Raw genomic sequence first — 25,642 nt, 5'->3', positions numbered from 1 at the left:
GACGCGGGGCTGGGGCCTGAAGCCCGAGTCAGATGGCTGCGTCTCCGACTTGCCCGCCGCGGGAGGCCCTGCACACAACTCAGTGGAAGACGGGGATAAAGAAGTCCCCATCTCACCAGGCCACAGGGAGGTTAGACACAGTGACGAGCCCAGGCACCCGTGATCTTGACTCCAGTACGGAGAGTGTGCTAGGGTGGAAGGGCTCCCCCGCCCCAGGCCCTGCATGTCCCCGTCCCCCTAAGACCCCATCTGAGGAAACCGAAGAGCAGCAGCCACTGTCACTGTGGGCTCAGTGGGTCTCACAAGGACCTCAGGGCGGGGCTCTTCTTCCCCTGATGAAGATGAAGAGATGGGGGCTCCCAGAAGCCGAGTGACCAGCTCGAGGTCACAGAGGCAGACTTGAACCCCAGGTGCTAACCAGCACCCTGCACTGCCCTTCTGGAAGGGGCAGCACCTCCACTGGACCACGGACAGTGGGAAGGCCAGGCCCCTAGCTCGGTGCTGCCCCTCCTCTGCTTCAGGCTCCTCCCACAACTTTCCGGAACACGAACAGGTTATGCAGAGCCACTGGCCTGTCCACTTACACTTCAGGACAGGTCCTGGGTCCGACTGCCACCTGAAGGCAGCCACAGTGTTAGGCGGTGTCCCCCTTCCAGCCACCATGCCCCGCTTTGGACGCCCCCGCTCCACCGTGGCCTGGACCACGCGACCCTCCTCGCCTGAGACTCACTGTGGACTTGCAGGACGACGTCCCTGCGGTCTTCTCCCACGGCGCTCACAGCCACACAGGAGTAGCTGCCAGAGTCGGAGGTCCGGGCACTGGCCACGGTGAGGACCCGGCCCCCGGGAAAGACCTGTGTCCCCCGAGGGAAGGCCACATCGGCACCTGTGCTGCTCTTACCCACCCCGACAGCCCCATCCGACCCCCGAGGCCCCCACGACGGAGGGAAGCCGGGAGCTGCACCCCAACCTCGAGCCCGTGCTGGCTGGTGGACACTTCTGTCAGTCCTGAAGAACCCTTTAGGGCCAGGCTGTCCACTACGGTGGCCTCACGTGGCTAGCAAGCCCTTGGTATGGGGCCAGTCCCATGGTCCTGGGGCATCTCTGCTTCTCCCTCACCCTAAGTTCCCAGGGACCAGGACAGTGATCTGGGGCCACCTGGCCCTACTGACCTGGAGGCCAGGGGTCCCCGCAGTGGACACAGGGTTTCCATCCTTCAGCCACATCAGCGTGGGGCTGGGGGCACCAGTGGCATTACAGGTCAGGCGGACGGGGGCACCGAGCAGCACTGGGCCCGGCAGACTGGGCGGCAGTGTGATTTGGGGAGGCACTGCAGGACAGGGGTGGCAGGGGACACAGGCTGAGCCTCACTGCAGGTGGCAGAGACTGGGCTGCCCCTTCAGGAGTGCACAGCCACAAACAAAAGCACAGGGACAGCCTGGTGACAAGGGCAGCCACTGCCCAGCTCCCAAGGTTGCCTCACTCAAACTGGCAACACCAGACGCTTCCGCCATGACAAAGAGGCTCAGAGGGGGCGCCGCTTGCCCAAGGTGGACCAGCAAGGGAGCAGTGTGTGAACCTGGGCCTCAGGTCAGCAGGAAGTCATTGACCATGGGGATGGGTGGGGGACAAAAGGTGGCCAGGCGATCCCATTCTATCCTGAGGCATGAGTCATGATGTCCAGGGCCCCAGGGCCCTGCCCAGCTCCAGGATGAAGCCCAGCCTCTCCCACAGCCTGTGAAGCCCGGGAGCACCAGCCTCCAGATGGCCCCCGGCCCTCTCTGGTTCTGTAAGCTACAGGTGCCCAACCTCCTTTCAGTCTCTCGGATCCCCAGTCTGCAGCCTTGAGCTTTGGAGAGCTGCCAGGGAAGGCCCCTAGCTGTCAACGACGCTTCCCGGTGCCCCAGGGAAGCCCTCAGTAGCACTTCACATCTATTAGCTCTCGTAGCAGTTCTCACAGAGTCACCCTCTGGGCAACAACCTGATCACTGCTTGCTATGGTAGGTGAACGCTGCTGGCTCCTTATTCAGGGCTACAGGGCCAGGGCCAGGTTTTTCTCAGAGCATTCTCAAGACTGTGGCTAGATACAAGATGAACAGACAGAAGAATGAATGATTGGATTGATGGGCAGGGGGTGGGTGGATGAGTGGATGGGTGAATAGATGGAGAGACGGATGGATGTGTGGGTAGATTGTGGAAAGGTGTACGGATGGTGGATGGGTAGATGGATGGTAGACACATGGATGGATGGATGGATGGGAGGATGAATAGATGGGTGGATGGTGGATGGGTGGATTGGTGGATGGACAGATGGGTAGACGGATGGTGGATGGATGGTGGATAGATGGATAGATGGTAGATAGATGGATGGATAGTGGATGGATGGATGCATGGTGGGTGGATGGAGGAATGGAGGGTGGATGAAGGAATGGGTGGATGGATGGATGATGGATGATTGGATAAGCAGATGAATGAATGAATGGATAGATGGATAAATTAGTAGATGGATGGATGAGTGGGTGGGTAGGGTGGATTGATGGATGGGTGGATGGTGGATGAATGGATGAACGGGTGGTGGATGGATAGATGGTAGATGGTGGATGGATAGTGGATGGATGGGTTGATGGAAGCATTGACAGGTAGACGAGCAGATGGATGGGTAGATGGGTCAGCGAGAAGAAAAACAAGTGGAGGAATGGGCAGCATTGTTACTCTGGAAGGAACAGGTTATTTGGGGGAAGGGCCCCTGTAGTCAGCCCCCAGGCGGCTCACCATTGACCCGCAGGCCAAGCTGTAGCTCCCTGCTGCCTGCCACGTTGGATGCCACACAGCGGTAGCTCCCAGCATCAGAAAGTCGAGCCCGCTCGATGAGGAGGGCCCTCCCATCAGCTGACACTGTCACCCCTGTCCGAGAAGAGATGGGCTGGCGGCCCTTGAACCAGGAGACATCTGGGACAGAGATGAGAGATGCGAGCCCTCACCAGGGAGAACTTTGGAGAAAATATGGGCAGCCCCAGTGACCTTAGTAGTCGGGGTACCCCACATGCTTCTTCAGCTTCCGTACCTCCTGCCAGGGTCCACCCAGAACTCACCCGTGGGAGGGGGCAAATCCTCCCAGGGTCACCTGACCCAGGAAAAGCAAGGGCACCCAGGTCAGATGGAGACAGGAGGGTGGTCTCCCTCCTGGGCTCCTGACCGCCTATCCCAGTCTGAGTGCCCAACACCCACAGCTCACCCCAGCACCCAGCCCCTTCCACAACCACTGGTCCAGAGACCCAGACAGAAAGGAACTGGAGTCCCTGGTCCTCGCCCCGCCCCGGGCCAGCCCCGTGAGGTCGCCAACTCTGAGCAGAAGCTCGCAGGTTGCTGCAGACCCAGCTCAGCCCTCCAGGCCCCGGGGACGCCCTGGCACGATGGGTGAGCAGCTGTTGGGGAGGGCAAGGGGAGCGGGCAGGGACCTGCTGTTCCCCCACAGCGTCCACAGCTCAGCAGTGCCGGGGCGTTTGCTGGCCTCATTAGGTGGGAACTGGGCCCTGCTGGAGGGGACTTCCGGCCAAGGGGAGAGGGGTCTTACCGGGAGGGGGCACTCCCGAAGCCAGGCACTCCAAGGTCACCGAGGCATTTTCCAGCACAGCCTTGTTGACTGGGCCTGGCTCGATGCTGGGGGGTACTGGGGGGACAGGAGAGCCAGCCTGGTGGTGTGGGCAGTGGGCAGCTCTGGCCCAGGAACCCCATCCCACTCCCGTCTTCCCCCAGAGTCCTGGTCAAGGGCTCTACAGAGCTCGTGCCCTGCACAGGGGACCCCACTCCTGGAACCAAGCCCAAGAACAAAGCCGTGGCCTACGGTCTTCGCTGCAGTTACACAGGACGCCCCAGCACCTGCCAGGCAGGACTGGGGCCAGCACATCAGGAGAAGGCATCCATGTGGCCAGGGCAGGGGTTTGCCCACACTTGCAAGACCACAAGTGAACCCCAAAATGATTCAACAAGCAAAGTGGACTGTGCAGGGGCAGGGCGCGCCTCTGAAAACCCCCCAGAACCCCCGCAGGGCCGCGGAGCCGTGGCTGATGCTGTCACTCCTCCCTTCCCAGCCATACGCTGGCCCCAGGGGCCCTCAAGGGATCACCTGCCATCCCAGGCCACTTCCTCACCCAAAACCTTTAGGGCCACGTGCCCCTGGCTCTCCCCAGCCAGGTTGGTGGCCGTACAGCGGTACACGCCTTCATCCCTCAGGTCCACCTTCTCGATCTGCGGGAGGAGGGGCAAGAGAGAGCAGTGAGGTTGTGGGGGGGGAAGGCGGAGTCCAGGATGGGGGACTGTCAGAGGAAGGGCCGGACATGGTGAGAGGCCAGGCTGCTGGTGACCCGCGGGGCAGGAAAGCTCTGGGAGGGAGTTACGGGCCAAGAGCTCAGATTGCAGGGGTTCCTTGGTCTCTGAGCACCGTGTCCTTCCCCGGCCCTCTGACAACTGAAGCTCCCGGGTAGGTCAGCACCCAGCCCCAGCACCCCAGTGTCCACGGAGTGTCCCCAGGCTGAGAGAGTTCAGTGCGCATCCCACCCTCAGGTGCCAAGACCCTGCTTAGGGCCTCTGAGGCCTCTGAGAGTGGCCTGTCCACCTGTGCCTAGCTGTCCACATACCTGCAGGCTCCCCCCTGAGGTGGCCAGGGCCACCCCATCCTTCCACCAGCGGAGGCTTGGGGGAGGCACTCCAGCCCCTACACACTGGAGGGCCACGGGCTGCAGGAAAAGAGCCGTGACGTTCTCGCCCCCCAGGATGCTGACCGACGGCAGTTCTGGGTAGAAGCAGACAGGAGGGCCAGGGTCAGGCTCAGGAAGGGTGCAATGGGCACCCAGAAATCCCCTTGATGCCTGGGGGTGAGGGAGCCTTGCCAGACTGGGCCAAGGACTGGTCTCTAGCTTCCCACCTACAGCACCTGGCTAGGAGAAGGAGTTCCTTTCCCTTTAAAAGTTCTCTTGTCCATCTACCCATCATCCATACCCCAACCAACTCACCCCCATCACCCAACCACCTTCCATCCATCCATCCATCCAACCACTCATCTCCCTACTCCACCCATCCAATCAACCATCCATCCACTGACCCTCCCATCCATCCATCCATCTTCCTACCCACCTACCTGCCTGGCCATCCATCCATCCATCCATCCATCCATCCATCCCCTCAACCATCCATTCTACCCACCCATTCATCTACCCATCCATCCATCCATCCAACCACTCATCTCCCTACTCCATCCATCCAATCAACCATCCATCCACTGACCCTCCCATCCATCCATCCATCTTCCTACCCACCTACCTGCCTGGCCATCCACCCATTCATCCATCCATCCATCCATCCATCCATCCATCCATCCATCCATCCCCTCAACCATCCATTCTACCCACCCATTCATCTACCCATCCATCCATCCATCCAACCACTCATCTCCCTACTCCATCCATCCAATCAACCATCCATCCACTGACCCTCCCATCCATCCATCCATCTTCCTACCCACCTACCTGCCTGGCCATCCACCCATCCATCCATCCATCTTCCTACCCACCTACCTGCCTGGCCATCCATCCATCCATCCATCCATCCATCCATCCATCCATCATCCATCCAAGTGTCCATATGTCCATATGTCCATTGAGCAGCCACTCTGTGCCCAGAACCGTCCTAGTCCTCCAGATGCAGCAGAGAAAGGTGGCCTCAGCCCCATACAAGCCATCCTATCCCATTGGGTGGTGGGCTGTGGCCCGGAGAGGCTGGGCAGTGCCAGATCCTTCCTAGAGGAGGGGGTTTCAGGACGCTCTGACGGACAGGGAGGAGCCAGGCAGAGTGAGAGGGCGCCACGTTACGTAGAGGACTGAATGTGGGCAGGCTAGGGACCACGGCTGGGTGGAGGGAGGGACAGAAACGGGAGCTGGGAGGGAAGCAGTGACTGGACTGGAGAGGTGACAAGAGTGATGAGTGGTGGAGGCCAGCCTCTCATGCCCACTTCTTTGGGGAATGGGAAGTCCAGTCCAGAAATGCCCTCCAGAGGAAACCAGCCCCATGTCCTTCCCAGCTCCCACTGCCCCAGAGCCCGGGCACCAGCTCACCATGCACAGACACCTCCACCTCCGCACCCGCGGTGCCCGCCTCGTTGGTGGCCTGGCAGGCGAAGAGACCCGCGTGGCCCAGCTCCACATGACTGACGTGCAGTGTGGACCCCTGCAGGGCCACCTGAACCCCAGCCAGCTCCTCAGCTGGGCGGCCGTTCTGCAGCCACCTAGGTGGGCAGGGAGGGGACATTCTCCTGGGAACAGGACGCAGCTCCTTCCCCCCCAAGCCTGGAACGTGCTCTCTGCCCTCCCAGCCCGGCCTTGTGGCCATACGCACTGGATGGTAGGCATCGGGGAGCCAGAGGCCTGGCAGAGAAGGTCCAAGGGCTGTCCCACCAGGGCGGTCACCTGGCCCAGGCCGTCGGCCACCAGGAGCTGCGGGGGAACTGTGAGCAGGACGGGCCATCGGGTGGTCAGAGCTGAGTGGACCCTGGCGCAGTCCCTCCCAAGGCCCCAGCCACACCTCACCCTGATGTCCCCGTAAGTGGCCCCAAGGCTGTGTCCCCTCCCCACTAGGAGTCCTGCGTGCCTCCTCCCTCCTCTCTGGCACCACACAGGCAGGCACAGAGGCAGAGCAGGGAAGGTCCGCCTGGGAGGCGAGAGCTGCTGAGCGGAACCAGAGCCCACGCCCAGCTTCCGTCCTTGGAAGATTTCTGTCTGTTTTTAATTTATGGTGCTATCGGCCCTGGGTCACCTGGCCCCGGGGTTCTGGGCAAGGGCAGAGACTGTGCATCTCAGGGCTCAACCCTGCTGACCCCAGCCCGGTCTCTGTGTCCTCATCTGTCGTGCAAGGCACTGGAGACGTCTCTGACCCCCCACCCCGGGGGCTGCTGGGTCAAGCTCACGGTGGTGGGAGGGGTCCATGGCCGGGGCTCACCCTGCACCTCCACGGCGTACTGCAGCACCGCCTCCCCGGCCGGGCTGCTGGCCACGCAGCTGTACAGGCCTCCGGACGCCTCCCCCAGGCTCTCCAGCCTCAGCGCACTGCCACCTGCCTGCAGCCTCGTCCCGTTGCTCTCCACCACAGGCAGCCCCTCGTGGTACCAGGACAGTGTGGGGGGTGGCCGGCCTCTGGCCACACACTCCAGCGCCACCGGCCTCCCCGCCACGGTCTGCACCGCGTAGGGCCCTCCGCCAGCGCCCTCGATGGAGGGTGGGACTAGGGAAGAGGGGCTGCTCAGGGCCGCGGAGACGGCTCCCGGCCTCCTCGGCCACGCTACCTGGAGCCTTGAGTAGACTCCCCTCCTCCTGGAACCTCTCAAGACCCTTGTGGGGAGGTCGCCCCCTCGGCCCTGCGGGGTCCTCCAGGGCACTGCTCCCGTCTTCCCTCCGTCCCCACTGCCAGCCACCCTGTGAGCTCGTCCTGAGTGGACACAGGCTGGCCCACAGGTCTCCAAGGGCCACACGTGGCAGGTCGGCGACAGTGACGGGTCCCAGGGCCACTGCTCCTGAAGTCCCTCCTCCCTGGCAGGAGCGGCAGAGTGGGTAAACCTGAGAGCAGCGGCTCTTGACTCGGCCAGCAGTGGCCTGGGGGCTGGGATTTGAGCCGTGCTGAGAACCTGAGTGGCCAAGACGGAGGCCCCCACTGGCCCTCGCCCTCTGGGGTGTGCTCCAAGTCACTGAGCTGACCGGGCCACGCCAGGGCCTGGGCAGTGGTGCACTGGGAGTCAAGGTCTCGGCCTGTGTGGTTCCCAAGGTGCTGTGGTGAGCACCCACACGACATGTTCACCCCGCTTCAGAGCAAGCCCTGGGCTGAGAGCTGGGCCCGTGCTCAGAGCTGCCATGGGCCCACTCAGCCCTCCTCCCCTCAGGGCCCCCGGGGCTGGCACCCACCAGGCCAGAGTCCTGGGCTGCCTCCTGTGAGAGGCCAGGAGGACCCCAGTAACGGCACGCTGCCCTGCACACCTCACGGAGGCCCTTCCGCACCAGTCCTCCCAGCTCTGCGTGTCCCCAGAGCCCAGCCCTCAGGGTTGGCCCATGCTGAGGTCACCAGCGTGACAACTGCCGTCAGACCCTCCCGAGGAGGGACCCAGGGCAAGGCCTCGCTGGGCTCGCCCCCACATGGTGATGCCAGTGCCCGAGGCCTTCGAGAGCCCTGCGTGCACCCACAGCACGCCGTGGGCACAGCACTCGCCTCGCAGTGGTTCATGGCCATGGGGGAATTTAGAGAAAAGCGCTAAGCCTCGAGGGAGGCCCGGATTCCAGACAGGCCCTGCCCGCTGGCCTCAGTCCCTGCCCTGCACAAGGGGGCACAGAGCTGAACCCGCTCCGGGTGACTTTCTGGTCCCATTACCCTGTTTGCCTCTGGCCACTCAAGCAGTGCCCTCACTGGAGTCCTCCCCCCTCGCCCCAGCGGGCCCCGCTCGTCCCTCACCATAGACCTCCAGCCTGGTGGCCTTCTCTGCAGCCCCCACGGGGTTCCTGGCCTTGCAGGTATAGACGCCAGCGTCCGAGTCCTGGGCCCTCGCCAGCTGCAGCTGCCGGCCGCCCCTACTGTAGACCACCTCAGTGCTGGGGGCCAGCAGGGCCCCATCCTTGAACCAGGTGATATCAGGCGTGGGCACTCCTCGGGCCTCACACAGGAACCGCACTGGGTGGCCCTCCATGACGGCCACCTCGCCTGTCTCGTTAGAGCCCCAGATGGTGGGGGGTGCTGGGAAGGACAGGCACGGGAAGAGGGATGGTCACAAGCTGTGTCCCCTGCCCCGGGGGCTGGGGTCCGCCACAGAGCAGCATGAGCACTACCGTGGGCCACAAGCACCTGTCACGGGCTCCTACTGTGGGGGACGGGGAGTGGGGTGGGGTGTGGGGACAGCTCAGGGTCATGCCCGTGTGGGACACAAGCCCAGTCAGCACAGGAGATGCAGGTGGAGAAGGGGGCCTCAGGTTTGGGCTTGGGACCCCACTTGGCCTCTAACTCACTGCATGACCCCGGGGTAGGTCCCGTCCCCTCTCTGGGCCTCAGTCTCCCCATCTGAGGGGAAACGAGGGCTGGACTAGATCAGGGCTTCTGCTGGGCAGGTCCCCCACCCTGGCACCCAGGATGGTTGGGGGAACAGAGGGTGTGGCCTGAGACAACCCAGATTCCAGACCAAGCTGCAAGAAAAGGCTCTGTCTGGGGCCCATGACCCCGACCTTCTAGCACTTTCTACCCTACTCCTGTTTTCAGCAGAGGGAGCAGAGCAGGCTGGGGGCTCTGCCCCTGGGCTGGACTCGTCTCTGCCTCCTTCCATTAACAGCTGGTAAGCACCCTTTGGGTAAGTGTGTCTCGGTGTCAAATGACCGATTTGAATAAAAGTCACGGGACCATTCCCAGGGTCCTGGAACCGCCCCAGGTGGCAGAAGTGAAGCGGAGGATTTGGGGAAGCGCTTCTCGCACTGGGGACTCGCCCCCCAGGCCCCACTCCGGCCCCATCCTCCCTCTCGGTCCCGGAAGGGGCTGGGGCTCACAGTGGACTCTGAGCTGGAAGTCCTTGGCCTGCTGGCCTGCCGGGCTGAAGGCCACGCACTGGTACCGGCCCTCGTCCCCCAGGTGACTGCTGGCGATCCTGAGGACCTGGCCGTCCTCCTGGAGCTGGGTGTGAGGGTCTCCAGGAAGGACAGGGCTGGAAAGGGGTCGGGGAAAGCCGTCCGTCAGGGGCAGGCTGCCTGGAGGCCACCAGAGGGCAGAAGCCGGCAGAACACCCGTCACGGGACACAGAGCACGGCTCCATGGGCACAGGGGATACAGGCCGCCCAAAGAAAGGGAATTGTGACACTCGCGGCAACGAGGGTGGACCTCAAAAACACGCTGGCGGGCTGGGGCGTGGCTCCGTGGCAGAGCGCTGCCTGGCATGTGCGAGGCCCCGGGTTCGAATCTCAGCACAGCATATAAGTAAATGAATAAAATGAAGCCCACCAACATCTGCAGACACAGACGTGCAGACAGGAAGAAGCTGAAAGAGGCCACGAGTCCTGTCCACTCGTGGGAACGGTGGAAACAGGCTGATCTGCAAAGACCAGGCAGATTGTGGCTACCGAGCAGAGGGAAGGGACGGGGAGGTGGCCACCTGTGGGCACCAGGTTTCCCTCTGGGGTGGTGAAATGCCTTGGGGTAGGTGGTGGCCATGTTGCTCAATGCTGTGGACACACCAAATGCCACTGAACTGTACACTATGTGGATTTTACCTTAAAATGAATAAAGTGAGTTTAAAAAAAATGTAAGAGTGTTGATGGAGTGAGAAGCCCTCACTGAGGCCAGTGCAGGGTCTGCTGGGCACCTCCCCCAGGCAGGTGGTCCCTGTGCTGCCCTCTGCCTGGGGGCACAGCTGTCCTGTCAGGCTCCCCCTGAGAGTCCAGCCTACCCCGATCCCCCCTCCACCAACCCCAGCCTGGACACCCCCGTGTATCTGTCAAGGGCCACTCACTGCCCGTCCTTGGTCCACTCCATCTGGGGCCTGGGGACCCCTGAGGTCCGACACTCCAGCTCCACGTCTGCACCGGCCAGGCCCAGCACCTCCTGGGCAGCTCCGGCTCCCAGCACAGAAGGAGGGACTGGGGGCGAGAGGTGGGGGACAGCTCAAACCCCTGCAGACCCGGGGTCTCTCCCAGGAGGGAGCCCTGCCGTGGGCCTGGGCGCTGCTCTTTGTAACTCTTCACTCGGTTTCCCAAGTGACCGTCCAGTGGGTCCCTTGCTGCTGGCTCCGGGAGGACAGGGCTGGGTCCACGGTGGGCCCTTCGTGCTCCTGCGTGCCGCAGGCACAGGCTCCGGGGTCGCAGGCCCGGGCCTCACTCACCGAGCACAAGGAGATGGAAGTCCCTCTGGGCGGTCCCCGCCTGGTTCTCCGCCCGGCAGGTGTAGAGCCCAGAATCACCCTCCTGGACCCTGGAGAAGTGGAGGGACCGGGCCCTGTCCAGGAGGTGGTGGCTGTCTGTCTCAGAGACCTGGGGGAGAGACCAGAGGCAGCGGGTGGACAGCAGCATTGAGACTGAGGCCTGGGCAGCGCCGGGCACTCCCACTAGGCGCTCCCCTAGGCTTCTTCACAGGACCGCAGGGCCCCACTGCCCCAAACCCTGCTGCATCCCCAAAGACCCCCGTCACCTCTCCCCCACACCAATCCCTCTGCCACTCACCCATCCCAGGGGACACCCACCAGCTGCCCATCCTTGAGCCACGTGATCTCAGGGACTGGAAAGCCATTCGCGTCACACTTCAGCGTCAGAGCCTGCCCGGCCATGCCCGACACGTTAGCCTTGTGCCCATCCTCTCGGATGCTGGGGGGCACTTGGGAAGCAAGAAGGAGAGGGCTGTCCCCAGCTCCTTGAGCCACGGGATGTCCCAGCCCATCCTTGTGGCCTGGACAGGAAGCCCGGACTCCCTCCCCTCCCCAAGATCCCCGGGGCCTATCATTCAGGCCGTCACTGGGGTCCCAGAGGTCTGCCTGTCACCATCTGCCCCAGCAGAAGCCTGCTGCAGCCTTGCCCGGGGACTGCATAGTCCTGTTTGGGCCCCGGGACGCTCAGCCTGCTGCAAGGTGTGGGAGCCCCATGCATCTGATCCACCCCGACCTGGTCCCCACTTCTCCCTCCCCGAGTCGGAATCTCAGAGGAGAGGCCTGGGGTGCCTTTGTAGCACATTTCCTAAGCAAGTCATCACATGGTGAGAGCAGGGCTGGTCATGGGGACGCACAGGTGGCCACAGGTGCAGTGAGACTGACCTGAGGCTCATGTTTGGCTGGTTAGCCGGGGGAGCCCCAGCCCAGCCTCACGGTGCCCTGCTACCCAGCACCCTGGGCGCAGGAGTGGGGGCTCTCCCTGCTGGTGACAGGGACAGGGGCCTGGGGGCAGTTCTAACAGCTGTGCTGCAGGGTGGGCTGTGGGCTGTGGGCCGTCACACTCACTTCAACATGGACGTGCCCGTGGGGCCACCCAGAGAATCCTGGGTGCCCTCCTCCGCTGTCTCGGGTGTCTCTGGGAAAGTGGGTGCCCTGCCCTCTAGTCCTGCCCCTCAGTGCCAGGGACCTGTGGCCTCTGCCAGGTGGGTACAAGCCTGTTGCTGGGACCCTACTGCTATGTCACCTGGCCCCTGCCCTGGCGTCCCTCTTACCGTAGACCACCAGCCTGGCTCTCCTGGACGCGGAGCCCGCCTCGTTTGTGGCTTGGCACTCGTACTCCCCACTGTCCGAGGGCGAGACCGAGGACAGGAACAGGGACCCTTCCTCCAGCACTGCCACACCTGGCCGGCCCGGCAGGGGCTCTGCGGATGGGCCCTTCCTCCACGTGACCTGCGGCTGGGGCGTCCCTGGCAGGGCGTGCCGAGGTCAGCATGGACGTACCCACCCCCGCCGCCCCCGGTGCTCACGTCGCTGGCCCTCTGGCAGGTGGTCCCAGGTGAGAAGGGCAGGTCAGAGCCGCAGGTGCCCACAGCCCTACCCGCCCAGGGCTGCCCGCCCGCCTCCAGGCTCCCAGGGCCCACGGGTGTGGGACACGGGCCTGTTCTCTGCTTCCTTCCCAGGGAGGCCGTGCCCGGCCACCTCATGGAGGACGTCACCCACACCCTCTGACCACCCTGCCCAGCCCTTTAGCCCATCATGGGCTAACTTGCTACAGAGGCACATGCTGTTGAGGTCCTCGTCCTGTGACCTGCCCCACACAGGGCAGTGTCTCTGTGCTGCACCCCCAGCCGTTAGCACAGTGCCTGGCACACAGTAAGTGCCAAATCAATGCACAGCCTGCTGGCAGGCCTCATACCATCTGGTCAGGGCATGAGAAACAGGGCAGTGGGAGGGGACAGCTCTGTCCCTCCTGCTCTCCCCTCCGAGGCCGAGCCTGGGGCTGGCCACTTGCTGGCCGCGTGCCCAGCACCACCATCACCATCTCAGACTTGCATGTGGGCTAATGACTGTTTTTGCCACAGTGAGTGTCACTGTCACTTAGCATGGGGCAGGGCCTGCCACGGAGCAGGTCCCCAAGTGGGCGCTGATGAGCGGGGCACACCTCCAAGATGGCGCTGCCCAGCGGGCCCAGCAGAGCACCGCTGCGCTGAGCTGAGCACCGGCCAGCAGTGCACACCCTGGGCCCCCTCAGTGCCCAAGTGGGTGGAGGGTCCTCCCCAGCAGGCCAGCACCCACAGCCCGACGGCCACGCGCTCTGCCACCACTGCTGGTCCTGGAGATGAGAACTGCCAATACCCATGGCCACTAAGGACACCCCATCCTGTGTCGATCACTCCCCTGGCAGCTGGGCGCCCTGGGTAGACGCTGCCTCGTCCTTCCCCAGGGACAAAGGGGCCATGGAGGGAGGGGGGAGCATGGGGTCAGGGGACGTGGGCCACGGAAGGTATCCTAAGCGCCTTCTTTCAGGAGGTGCCCTGCCCCACTCCAGCCCACACTGACTGCCCACTGCCCACACATGCTGGGGATTTCCTGCTGGACGTGCAGGACAAGGGCCCAGGACCTGTGTCCAGGCGCATCCCTCCATGTGTCCCTGGACCAGCCACCTGATCTCTGTGCCAGTTTTCTCCTGGAGCCCTCCACCCAGGGTGCAGGCTGGGGTGTCCGTCCCATGGCCAGTGTGGGGACACAGTCAGGTAATGCCACAGACCACAGACACCACGGACCACTGGTGCACACACGTCCCTCTCAGTGCCTGCAGCTTCTCCCAGAGACTCCCTGTCCCGCCCCTGAGGACCTGACCCTCAGACCTCAGCCTGCGGGGGCCCCAGGCCTGCAGCCCTGGACTTTTTAACGCACAGAGCTCACGGGCACCAGAGCAGGACGGCCCTGTGCCCAGTGAAGAGTCCAGCGCTGGACACCAGCTCCCCACCGCAGAGGAGAACCCAGTTGCCAACAAGGGGGCCGGGGTCGCGGCCCTCCCGCCCCCCTGGGGGGAGGCAGTGTTGACACGTGCTGGGCGCTGGGCACAGTGCTCTCCCCCTTGGCCCTCAAGGCCCAGGGTGGCTGAGCCAGAGCCGGGCACGGTCCACCACAGGTGCCCACTGGAGGCGGCAGTCGGAGGCAGCTGGAGAGGGGCCGACCAGGTGAAGCCTGGCCCAGCAGACGGACCCCACAACCCAGAGACAAACGTGGGGAAGGACAGCAGCCTACCACGTGGGGCGCCCAGGGGGTGCCAACGCCCTCCCCTTCCCTGACCGGCTGCTCGCTGTTGCCAGGCCCAGCACAAGGTGGCGCCATGGTCAGGGCTGGCAGGGCCCCTCAGGAGGGCTGTGCCCAGGAGCCCCCAGGTGTCTGCCTCGCCAAGGTGTCTGCCACGCCCAGGTAGCCAAGCCCCCCTGCCCGCCTCTGCCGCGTCCTGCTCCAGGCAGCAGCTGAGAACAGGCTGCTCCCCAGGCTCCTGCGGGCTGCTCTGAGCTGCCCCGGGCTGCCGACAGCCAGAGAGCAGGGGCCCCACAGTGGACAGCTGGCCCTGGGGAGGGCCAGGGGCACTCTCTCAAAGACAAAGGAGCAACGTGGGCAGGCAGGGCCCAGGGAGCAGAGCGGCCACCTGGCGGGGACACCAAGCACCCCGCACATTCCCCTTCTAAATGCCAGGTCCAGTGCAGACACCTAGAGCTCTGGTGCCCCCTGAGACCTCCCAGGGCCCCATGAGAAGGACCGAAACACCCCACTGTGCAGATGAGGGGCTGAGGCTCTGAAAGGAGACAGAGCTGCCCTGGGAGGCCGAGCAGGCGGAGCAGGCTTGGCACGGGCAGCTGGCCACAGGGGCTGCTGTCTGGGCCTCGATACGCTGCTGGCCCCAGGCCGTGGGAATTCATCCTCGTGAGAAAGCTGGGATGTGAGTTCCCAAGTCACCAAGACGAATCCACAGGACCTGTGGGCTCCCCTCAGCCCCAACTGTCATTCCCTGGGTACAGAGGGGACAGGGCTTAGGGAGCAGGCAGAGCCAGGGTCCAGCGGCCACACCGTGAGTCGTGTCCTGGCTGTGTGACCTCAGGACCACACTTGCTCACCCTCTCTGGACCAGGACAATGAACTAATGCCAAGGGGCAGATGCTAACATCATCCTACAGAGTTGACAGGTGCTACCTGTGGTGTGCCCCGGGCACAGGCACCCAGCCAGCCCACCCCGGCCTCCCCGCCCCACCCAGGCCTGGCCTCACCTCTGGCTGGGCACGGCAGGCTGGCGTTCTCTCCGGCCACTCGCTCCAGCAGGCCACTGGTCTCATCGGCAACCCAGTGTGGAGGCTCTGGTGGGAGGTGGCATGGCTGCACTCATACCCGGCGTCCAAAGCTTGGCACCACCCTCAGAGACCCAGGGCCAGAGGGGAAGGCACCCTTCCAGCCTGGCCCTCAACCTCCCAGCGAGACCAGCTGGGGCCTCGCACAGAGTGACCCTGTGGGCAGGCACCAGGTCACTACCCCACGGGCTCGCGAGGCTGGGCCTGCGCCCTCCAACACTAGGGGTCCGACAGGGTCTGCCCTTCCAGGTCCCTCCTGGAAATGGCCCTCCAGGCGTAGAGCAGATTCCTCCAGTGAAGCTGCCAGCACCACAGGTCTAGAACTTTCCACGTGCCGGGAGCTTTGTCACCTTCTCTCACTGGCCCTGTATACCACTGGGCCCACTCTGAGGTGAGAGGTCTGGCCTATGCTGTCCAGTTGGCAAGAGCCCTGACCACTGCCCCACAGCACCCCCACACCCAGGTGTGCAGGATCCCAGGGCGCAGGGGGTGCAGGGAGCCTCGGGGTGACTCCGAGGACCTACTGGTCAGTGCCCAAGGCTCCCCAACATAGGTGGACTGCCCCCAGTTGCGGGACCCAGAGGTCCTAGGAAGGAGGGGACAGGCAGGTCCCAAATCCAGAGCAGAGGCGAGCACTGGGGTCTAGCTGCGCTGGGGAGATGGGAAGAGGGACGTTAGGGGTTCGGGGGACGCTCACCCAGCACCCTGAGCTCCAGCTCCCAGACGTCCTCCCCAGCACTGCTGGAGGCCTCGCAGCGGTACATCCCGGCGTCCGAGGGCTCAACGGCCGTGAAGTGCACGGAGCCCGCAGGCCCCCCACCCTGCAGGGCCTCCCCGTCCTTGGACCAGCTCAGCCGGGGCTCCGGGTCGCCCTCGGCCACGCAGTTCAGATCCAGGGCTTCTCCCGCCAGCACCTTCAGGACCCGAGGGCCCGGCTGCACCTGAGGGGGGACTGCAGGGCCACAGGGGGTGTCCAGGTGGAGGTACCCAGGTGAGGGGTCCCGGGGGCCACACCTGCAGGAGCCTCAGCTCCCTGTCCTGCCACCCACCCAGGCTGCAGCGGAGGTGGTGGGACAGCAGCCGGTGGGGGTGGGGGTGGGGTGGGGTGGGGGAGCCAGCCGTGGCTGAGTGCTGTGACGGGGTTAGATGTCACCACCCCTCCTGGGAGGTGGCGCCCCTGGCTTGTCTTGCCGGGCGGGCAGGGCCATGCCCATTTTGCAAATGTGGAAACCTGGTCAGGGTCAGCTGGAGAGACGGAGGTGGCGCCCCCCTGGGTCTGAGTGACCAGGAGTCCAGGTGGCTTCTCGGGCACTCAGACACAGCAGGCCCAGGAGAACTCTCAGAGCCCAGGCCCCTGCGCCAGGTCCTGGATGAACGTCTTGGGCCCCCAGGGGAGCAAGGGAGCACCTATCCCTGTCCAGTTTCTGAGAAGGGGTCAGAGGTGGGCCACCCATGGGCCTCGCTGCCCAGGAGGGCCTGGTGCGAAGAGCAGAGGCCCACCCCCACCTCGCACTCCCGCCTGTGAAGCGGGGTTCGGTTAGAGGGGCAGGCTGGCGTCTACGGGGGGATCAGGCCACAGGGTCGGCCCCCACCACTCCAGTGGCCACTACTCGGGTGAAGGTCGGCCTGTTCCGACAGTGTGGGCTTCCAGGACGCTGAGGTGTGAAGGCCACACACTTGTCAAATGTCGCGGGATATCATCTCTTTCTTTGCTAGTTTGTCTTTTCCTAATCATTTGAAAATGCAGAGCCATCCTGCCCATGGCCCCAGGTGGTCCCGTCCTAGGTGGCTCCTCGGGCTCTTGGAGAGGACAAGCTCCCGCCTCTCTGCTCTGTGACAGCACCAACTGGCCTCTTTCAGATGACCACTGCTGGGACCCCCACAGCCACTCCTAGCCCCCCCCAGCTGGGCTGGAAGCCAGAGGAGCCCCAGTCAGAGGTGGAGGAGGACGGGGTCCCCCTCAGGGGCACCTCGAGGTGGCTTGTCACAGACGTGGGAGGAATCCTGCAGAAGGAGGGGCCTCAGGGGCTTAGACACTCCCAGCAGGAAGGGCGTCTGGGCTGCACCCGGGCCAGAGATGCCCTCAGTCCACCTTCATGGCCCTGGCCCCCACTCCAGCCCCCGCTGGTCCTGCCCTGCCCTTGGGAGCCTGGGCAGAGCCCCTCCAGGCCCCAGGGAGGAGGAGAGAGGGGTGAGAAGACAGGAAGAGGCGACAGGGCCCCTCAGGGCTTGGGAGGGGCTGGGTGGGGGCAGGGTGGGAGGGCGGGGCCTGGGGTCAGAAGGCTGGTGGGAGGGAGAGACCCAGGCCGCCCACCCGCAGGCCCTACCTTGTACCCCAAGGACGTAGCGATGGGAGGCGGACCCCGCGGGGTTACTGGCCGAGCACTCGTAGAGGCCACTGTCACCCTCCTGGGCCTGGGCCAGGCGCAGGGAGCCGGATGGGAGGAGGCTGTGCCTGCATCAGAGAGGGGGCTGGTGAGCCCCGGCAGGCCCCACAGGGAAGGCTTCAAGACCCAGCTCAGACCACGGGACTCCTCCAGGACTGAGGGGCAGCCTCCTCCCATCCGGCTCCCCCAGGAGGCCCTCCAGGACTGAGGGGCAGCCCTGCCCTCCACCTTCCCCTCTCTGCCGCCGAGCCCAGGCCAGGCCCTGCTGGCACTGGACTAAGTCCAGTCTGCACCCTTCCTGGCTGGGTCCTCAGGAGGGCCACTCCACCTCTGTGGCCCCCACGCCTGCGTCTGTGGAACGGAGCCTAAGGGTGGGGCTGGGGCACAGCAGGGCCTGCGCTGTCCACCCCCACGCCTGCTGGCCACGGCAATGCCCCCTCTCTACTGAGCTAACCTGCCCTCGGTCACCTCCCGGCGAGCAGGGCCAGCCACTCCCTCGGCTCTCAGACCCCCTGTGTCCTGGCACCAGGGTCTGCCGGGCCTTGAATCCTGTGCCTTTGGCCGTCTCATGATCAGAGCTGTGCTGGGCCCCAGGGAGAGGCTGTGCAGTTCACCCGTCATCTTGCTAAGTCACCTGACCTCCATCCCACAGGATCCAGGACCCCCAGCCAGGCTCCTGCAGCTGGGCTGGACCCCGGGGGGCCCCTACAGACATGATGTCACCAGCCCACATGTGCTGGCTCTGGGTAGACCCTGCCCCGTAAAACAGAGCTAGTGGCCAACATGGGGGTGGGGACTCCCAGGGCCAGCCTTCATCTGTGAGCGCACCAGAGGTTTCCAGCTGCGCTCTGGAGGCGGAAGGCCTGGGCTCCAGCCCTTTCTGCTGAGCTTTAAGTTTCCTCTGCTGCAAAATGGGCCTTCCAGGTTCCCATAGACCCCTGGGGTCCCTGGAGTCCCATCTCCCGCCCAGGCAGCCCAGGATCACAAGGGACACTGTGAGCGCATCCCAGGGCTCGGGTTACCATGTCCACAGGCACCTGCTCAGCCCAGGCTGCCGCTCTGCTCCTGTCTCTCTGCTGTGAAGCAGGGCGTCCACCCTCCCTGCAGCCAGTGGGCACCGTGGACACTGCAGGTGACTCTGGGCAATGGTCTTCCTGGCCCAGGAGCTGGGCTGGCCATGCATGGCAGGGCAGGGCCTGTCACTTTCCCTTCCTGGGCCTTAGTTGCCCCACTTTGGATAACAGAGCCCACAGTCATGTAATCCTAGGACTGCGGAAAGAACCGAATGGCCTAATTCACAGCACAGCACCTGGAACAGCAAAGGCCAGCTGCTGTCCTGGTGATGACCGCTCACCCGCAAATAACGCACACTGCTGTTCTGCATGTTTACAACTTATATAAGTGGCACTGTCTACAGCGTGTAGATCAAACCCATCCCTTTCCACTGCTGTATAATATTCCTTGCTTGTTCATACCAGAATGTATTAATTTGCTGTGGTTGGCGTAGACCTTTAGATAGCCAGCTCCTCCCCCCCTCCCTCATTTTCTTGGCCCTTCCTTTCACCAACAGGGCTGCCTGCATACTGTGTGTGTCATCTGTATGGGAGCAGGACTCCTGGCCACAGGCTCCTGCCCCTCAGCTCTCACAGGAGCCAGCTGGGGAGTTGGTCACTCATGCCTTACAGGACGGGGGTCCTCACCAGACCCTCCTGGGCAGACTCGGAAGCCTGAGTCCAGTGGGGCTGGAGTTTCAGCCATGCCCTGGCTGCCCCTGGGAGCACATCTGAGGACAGTGAAGAAGTGCCCCTGCCCCGCCCCTCAGAGTGTGGCCCCGCCCCTGCCCCGCCCCTCAGGGTGTGGCCAAGCAGAAGGGGCGGGGCTCAAGCAGCCAGTGGGCACCTTGGGAACCACCCGTGCTGGCCTCACAGGGGACCCTGGGCCAAGGACTCCACCCTTCACCTGGATCACAGGTGGTGGCAGGCGCAGAGTGACATGGTGCACACAGCCCATGGTGTCGGGGACAGTTACGTGCCCACAGACGGCCCTGCTGCCAGCCTGACCCGGGCGTCCCAGCTTGCTCTCAGCTGGGCAGCGCTGAGCAGGGAGGAGGAGGGGCCAGGCACAAGGCACTTGTCCCCAGCAAGGCCTGGGGGCACTTCCTTTTCGGATCCGCCCCCAGCTTGGCCTTCCTCTTCCCCAGGCTCCTTAAGGTGGACAAGGTGGACGTATCAGCACCCCCCAAGCAAGGGATGGTCAGCTCCAGGCTGAAACACACACACTCAATGACACTGGGCCAGGGTTGAGGTTCCCAGACTCCCTACAACACTGCGGCTGGCAACAGGGACAGCGTGGGACAGGGAAAGAGGTCTGGGCTGCAAGTGGACCCAAGGTCCCATGGTGTCCCATGGTGCTGTAGACAAAGTGCTGTGCAGCCTCAGGCAGGACAGTCAGCGTCTCTGAACCCAGTCTGTTCACACTGGAGAAGAGGCTGCCTCCAAGGGCGGCCAGCCATAGGGGCCACAGAACTCCCGGCTCCCTCCCTCCCTGAAGGACAGGAAGAAGGACCTTCTGGGCAAAAGCATCAGAGAAACTTCTGAACGAGAAGAGAGTCTCGGCAGTGAAAGCATCACCTCCCCCGTTCATGAGCACCGCCCGGGGCATCGTCTAGAAATGCTGCCTGCTCTATCACCACGAGAAACGGAGACGGGGTCCACTCCACTCACAGATGGTGGGCTGTCCTGAGAGGAGAAGGGCCCAGTGCCCACGTCACTGTCCTGCGTTAAACCCTTCTGCGGCTCCGGACAGCCCCGGGACAGCTGCATCCCACCTCCCCGGCACCCCGTCCCTCGCTGGGCCTCAGCTGTCCTCCCCGCAGCAGGCCCCCTGCTCTCCTGGCCCCTGTTCTTTCAGCCTGGGCCCCCCCTGGACCCTGCCCATCTTTCCACACCTAGACACCACCTCCTCCAGGAAGGCCGCTGTGATGCCCCAGGCGGCCAGGGCTGTCCCACGGCCCCCAGGCTGCCTGAGCTCCCAGATGTCACAGCCCTCAGCACCGATCTGTGACAACATGGGACCTGGCTGCTGGGGGCTCCAGGGGGACACCACCTGCTGCCTTTTCACCCCTGCCCGGACCCCTGCTCAAGCTCTGAGACTCAGAGAAAGCGAAGCGTTGCCTCTGTCCAGGGCTGGGTGGACGGGATGCTGCGGGCCTGGGGCACCCCAGCTCGCCCTGGTCCCCCCAGCTCGCCCTGCAGGGAAGTTGGGCGGGGAGTTGGAAGGAGGAGGGGCCTCGGGGCAGGGGCTGCGGGGACGTGGGTGTCACCCCTGCGCGGCCAAGCGCCTCCTGAGCACTTCCTCACTCGGAATGCCCAACAGCCAGACCTGCGAGGCGGGGAGTCCACACCCTCAGCCCCTCTGAAGAGAAGGCTGAGGCCTGGGGACGAGGCCTGGGGACGCCACTCTGCATCCACAACACTTGGCTGGTCGGACACGGCCCCCCCCCCGGCCCTGCCACTGTGTGCCTACCCACCATAGCAATCTGCCAGGCACAGTGGCCACGCCTGCAGTCCAGCGGCTCGGGAGGCTGAGGCAGGAGGATGGCGAGTTCATAGCCAGCCTCAGCAAACTGAGGCCCTAAGCAACTCAGTGAGACCCTGTCCCCAAATAAAATACAGAATAGGGCTGGGGATGGGGCTCAGTGGTCAAGTGTCCCTGGGTTCAACCTCCAGTGCCCACCCCCCCAAAACACAAAGGTTGGCCCTGGTGTTACGAGAACTTAAATGTCCCCAGAAAGACAGCCGCGGGCCACAGTAGGTTAATAAGACTTCAGAGCCGCCAGCCAGCCGCCAGCCAGCCGCCAGCATGGCAGACCCACACAGGCCCCTGGGCGGTCCACGCCTGGCTGTTGGCTTGTGGGGAGCAAGCAGGTTTTCTCCTGGACCACCAGGACCCCAGCTGCATCCTCACTTCATGTCCCTGCTGAGCGGGCAGTGGCCATCCAGGAGAAGGACAGGTGGGCGTGCTTCCTGGATCCCCTCGGGGGTGGGCCAGGACGGGGGGTACGGCCGTGGGAAACCCGCAGCAACAAGGAGCCCGGGCAGCCCACTCCACGCCCTCCCCTTCCCGGACTCGGGCCTGGCCCCGTGTGGGACCCTGGCCCGCTGCCCCGAGAGCTCACAGCTGTCCCGGCTCCACATCAGAACCACAAACAAACACAGTCGCCTAGCGACACGCCCCACCCGGCACCCGGAGCTGGCCCAGGGTGTTCTCTGGCCACCACTGCCCACCCACGAGCTCTCGGGTCTCCGACGGGAAGACCGAGGCCCAGGGAGGGGCCAGGGCGGGCCCAGCCCTCGAGCAAGCTGCGGGATGCCCGGAGGGGCCCCGGCCCCGGGCTCTGTCGGTCTCAGCACAGTCCTGGGCGTTGCTCAGGGGACACCGTGGACCTAGACCCGTGGGACGAGAAGCGCCCAGGGGCCATCCCCCCTGGACTCAGCCGTGTGCTGTCAGGATGGTCCAAGGGACGGCCCGGGGCCGAGGGGAGGCTCTGGGTGAAGCTGTTCCAGCAGCCGTTTGTGACCCTGAGCGCTGGCCGTGACGACCGGCCCCGACAGAGCGGCCTCGCAACCAGCCAGCCGGGGCCGGGCCGGCCGCCACCACCCACCCACGCCAGCTGGCAGAGGGGACGGCCCCGGCCACGGGGAAGGAGGTGGCCTCGGGGGCCCAGCACGTTGGCTCTCGTCCCTGCCCGCATGGTCGGTCCTAGAGCCACCGGGCTCCTCACTGCACCAGGACCGGGGCCTCGGGCCAGCAGAGCCCAGGACGGGGCAGCTCACCAGGCGGAGGAGCCCAAGGCCCAGTGGAGGGGCAGGCGGGGTCCCCAGGGAGCCTGGAGAGGGCACCTCTCGAGGGAGGAGGGTGGGTCCTTCAGCAGATGGACCCTAGGGCTCCCGGAAATGAGTCCTCAGCCTTCAGAATGGAGGCCTGGAGACCTGGAGGCCCAGCCTTGGGGCTCCCAGGAGGAGGAGGAGGTCGGGAGTGCATGGAGAGAAGGGAGGACAAGGGCCGCACAGACCGCAAGGCCCCTCCCCTCCACTGCATGGCGAGTCCACGAGGTCCCACAGTCCCCTCCACGGCTGGAGCTCCCTGGTGCTAAGGGGAGCTGGGTGGTGACGGGGTGGGGGGACCAAAGAACCACGAGGAGCCCAGCCTGCCCAGGAGGTGGCAGAGGCCGCTCATAATCGGCAGAGGTAGGACACAACCCCCATGTCCATCACATGGTGAGTGAACAAAAGATGGTCAGTGGAATACTATTCAGCCATGAAAAGTGGGCAGTGATCTGACCCATGCTATGCCCATGAACTTCGAGGGCATTGTGCTGGGCAAAGGAGAAGACCACATCTAATTCCAGAGTCAGACCAGGAAGAACCCAGAGGACGGGAAGATGGAAAAGAAACCAGTGATGAGAAACGTCCAGAATGTCAATCCAAAGACAGAAAGAAGATCAGCAAGATGGGCAGTGGCCAGGGGGCGGGGCTGGCTGTGGGCATGACCGCTCTGGAGGGTGGTGGAAATGGCCTCCGGGCGGTGGCTACCACACAGTTGGGAGTGGAACCCGTGGGTGGATGTACCGCGTGGTTGATTTCCTGATGACGCCGTCCTGTCCCACAGTGGGTGAGAATTAAAGGGGACAGTAAGATGACGGTTCCCTGAAAGCTACCAACGAACGGCCTTGGTTCACGGCCAGCAGCAGCTGGGGCAGGAACAGGAGGGACAGTGCCCAGCTGCCACATGCTGGGCACCACCGTCGTCACCTCCCAGGGCAGGAGGAGGAAGCGCAGGACCCTCTGCAGTCCCTGCAGTCCCAGGCAGCCCGAGGGGCCACAGCCGTCCCCAAGGCCAGCGCCTGCGCCTCTCCCTCCTGCGCCCCGGGCGTGTCCTGCCCTTTAGACAAGCTCCCGGCTGGCCAGAGACCTCAGAGCAACCGTGCCACGAGCCACAGAGGAGGTGAGGGGCTGACGGGGCCGCGGCTGCGAAGCCAAGGTCACGGCTCCCGGTGGCTGTCACGGCACCGGGCAGAGAGGAGCGAACACGCGGAAACAGAAAAGCCATGAACCAACAAGCACTGCCGGCCACTGGCCAGCGCCCAGCCAGGGGCAGGGGCCAGACACTCTCGGGGACGCGCAGGCTCCCGGGAGGCCCCCAGCCCAGGCCGGGGAGCCGCAGCGGCCCACCTCAGCCACAGCCCAGGTCCCTTCCCTGGCCCCGGCTGTGCCGAGGGGGACACGCTGTAGGTTTGGCAGCGCTCACCCAACACGTGTCCCGAGATGCAGACATACGTGGGAGGGAGGACGTGAGGCCACCGCAGGGCCCTCCGTCTGGGACAGCTCAAAGACCTTGCCAGGGCCGACGTCACCTGCCTGCGCCACAGCCCCTCTCCCACTGCCAGCTCCAAGGCTCCAGGACTCTGGGGGCCACTTACTAGCGGGAGCCAACAGCCTCCACACTCCACACAGCTGGGCTGCGCTGGACCCCAAGCCCGGCCCTTCCCTCACTGCGCCTCCCAGGACCCCCAAGCAGCACCGGAGTCACAGCCAACCCCCGGGACACCTAGGAGATGGCATGAGCCGTGGTCAGGACACGCTGTGCGAGCCAGCTTTGCTCTTGCTTAGCTGGGCGACCCTGAGCAGCTCCCCCACCCTGGTGGCCCTCAGTGTCTAGAACAGTTCAGCTGCTGGGGGCCGCGGGGGCTGCCGGGCAGGGTGGGAAGTGCCGTCCACATGGCCAGTGACCACGTCGAGGCATGTTCTTTCAGGGTGGCTCACCATGGTTGCCTGGCCCCTCAGAGGCTCGGGGACCATGGGCGCAGTCTAAGTGCTTCTGCAGAGCACACCTGCAGTGTCCAGGGCTCTCACACCTGCCGGGCCACCGGCCACCCTGGCGCCAGTTTCCCTCCAACCCCAGGTTCCACCCCTCCTGACCCAAGACCAGGAGGATCGGGTACCTGTCGGAGGCGGACAGCAGAGGGCGGGAGTCCTTTGTCCAGGTGACCAGTGGGGGTGGGGAGCCCTGGGCCTCACAGTCCAGGGTCACCTCTTCGCCGGCCTTTGCTGTGACTCTCAGAGGCACATCTGCATCACGGGACCCATTCACCTTGATCTTGGGCTTGGCTGTTGGGGGACACCAGCAGAGCCTTGAGCAGGACAGCAGGATGGCCCCCAGGGAGGGGTGTCCCCAGGAGAGGGGTGTCCCCAGGAGATAGATGTCCCCCAGGAGAGTGCTGTCCCCAGGAGAGGTATATCCCCGAGGAGAGGTGTCCCCAGGAGAGTGCTGTCCCCAGGAGAGGGATGGCTCCCCTGGAGGCAGAGGTACAGAAGTGGACGAGGCTTGTTAGAGTCGGGTCTGGGGTCTCGGGCCGAGGGCCTGGCTCAGCCCTCCCCTCCTCCGCCCTCTGGAAGCTCCTCCTGGTTGGCAACCTGGCCTGGTCCCTCCTGCCCAAGGTCCAGGCCTCCTCTGGCTCCTCTCCGTCCTGCCACCCCTGCCCCGGGACATCCCTGCAGGGTCCCTCCCCCGGTCTCTCCACCTCCCCACTGGTCACGCGATGATTCCGGGGATCAATGACCAGGGGACGCAGACTCTCCCCCTGGCTTCTGCAGCCCCGTCGGGGACCTCTGAGACGGCACACGTGGCCTCCCTGGGTTCTGCTGACGGTCCCTTGGCAGCAGACTACACAGTGCCCCTCCATCCCTGTGCCCATTCCTAGTCCAGCGCTCACACTGAAGTAGGCAGATGTGCTGCAAGAAGCAGACAGGTGGACGCGGAGACCCCCTGGCCTCCTCCTGTCAGCCCCTGCGTTGTTAGAGAGCAAACTGCCCACTCCATTTAGGAGTTGTTGTTTTTTTTTTTTCCAGGATAAAATATTGTCCCTAAAAGGATGCGATAGCAAAGATGGGAAAGGGCATTCAGCC

General features: G+C 64.3%; 1 protein-coding gene across 1 annotated transcript in view; it reads right to left on the bottom strand.

The window, feature by feature from the left end:
* Hmcn2 (hemicentin 2) overlaps window positions 1-25,642 on the bottom strand; it is a 122,287-nt gene that overhangs the window by 52,856 nt on the left and 43,789 nt on the right. Inside the window, exons 22-40 of the mRNA XM_027945383.2 lie at window positions 24,679-24,844; window positions 17,616-17,743; window positions 15,986-16,240; window positions 15,211-15,297; window positions 12,199-12,393; window positions 11,246-11,376; window positions 10,889-11,036; window positions 10,520-10,646; window positions 9,564-9,718; window positions 8,488-8,766; window positions 6,991-7,272; window positions 6,391-6,499; window positions 6,111-6,280; window positions 4,638-4,792; window positions 4,152-4,248; window positions 3,575-3,670; window positions 2,773-2,949; window positions 1,173-1,330; window positions 731-854 (exon numbers count right to left, since the gene is read on the bottom strand). Coding sequence (XP_027801184.2) covers window positions 731-854; window positions 1,173-1,330; window positions 2,773-2,949; window positions 3,575-3,670; window positions 4,152-4,248; window positions 4,638-4,792; window positions 6,111-6,280; window positions 6,391-6,499; window positions 6,991-7,272; window positions 8,488-8,766; window positions 9,564-9,718; window positions 10,520-10,646; window positions 10,889-11,036; window positions 11,246-11,376; window positions 12,199-12,393; window positions 15,211-15,297; window positions 15,986-16,240; window positions 17,616-17,743; window positions 24,679-24,844 — 3,039 coding nt within the window. The remainder of the gene's footprint in view (window positions 1-730; window positions 855-1,172; window positions 1,331-2,772; window positions 2,950-3,574; window positions 3,671-4,151; window positions 4,249-4,637; window positions 4,793-6,110; window positions 6,281-6,390; window positions 6,500-6,990; window positions 7,273-8,487; window positions 8,767-9,563; window positions 9,719-10,519; window positions 10,647-10,888; window positions 11,037-11,245; window positions 11,377-12,198; window positions 12,394-15,210; window positions 15,298-15,985; window positions 16,241-17,615; window positions 17,744-24,678; window positions 24,845-25,642) is intronic.

Source organism: Marmota flaviventris, chromosome 13 (assembly GCF_047511675.1).
Source record: "Marmota flaviventris isolate mMarFla1 chromosome 13, mMarFla1.hap1, whole genome shotgun sequence".
Taxonomy (NCBI): Eukaryota; Metazoa; Chordata; class Mammalia; order Rodentia; family Sciuridae; genus Marmota; species Marmota flaviventris.
This window is presented reverse-complemented; position numbering and strand designations above follow the sequence as displayed.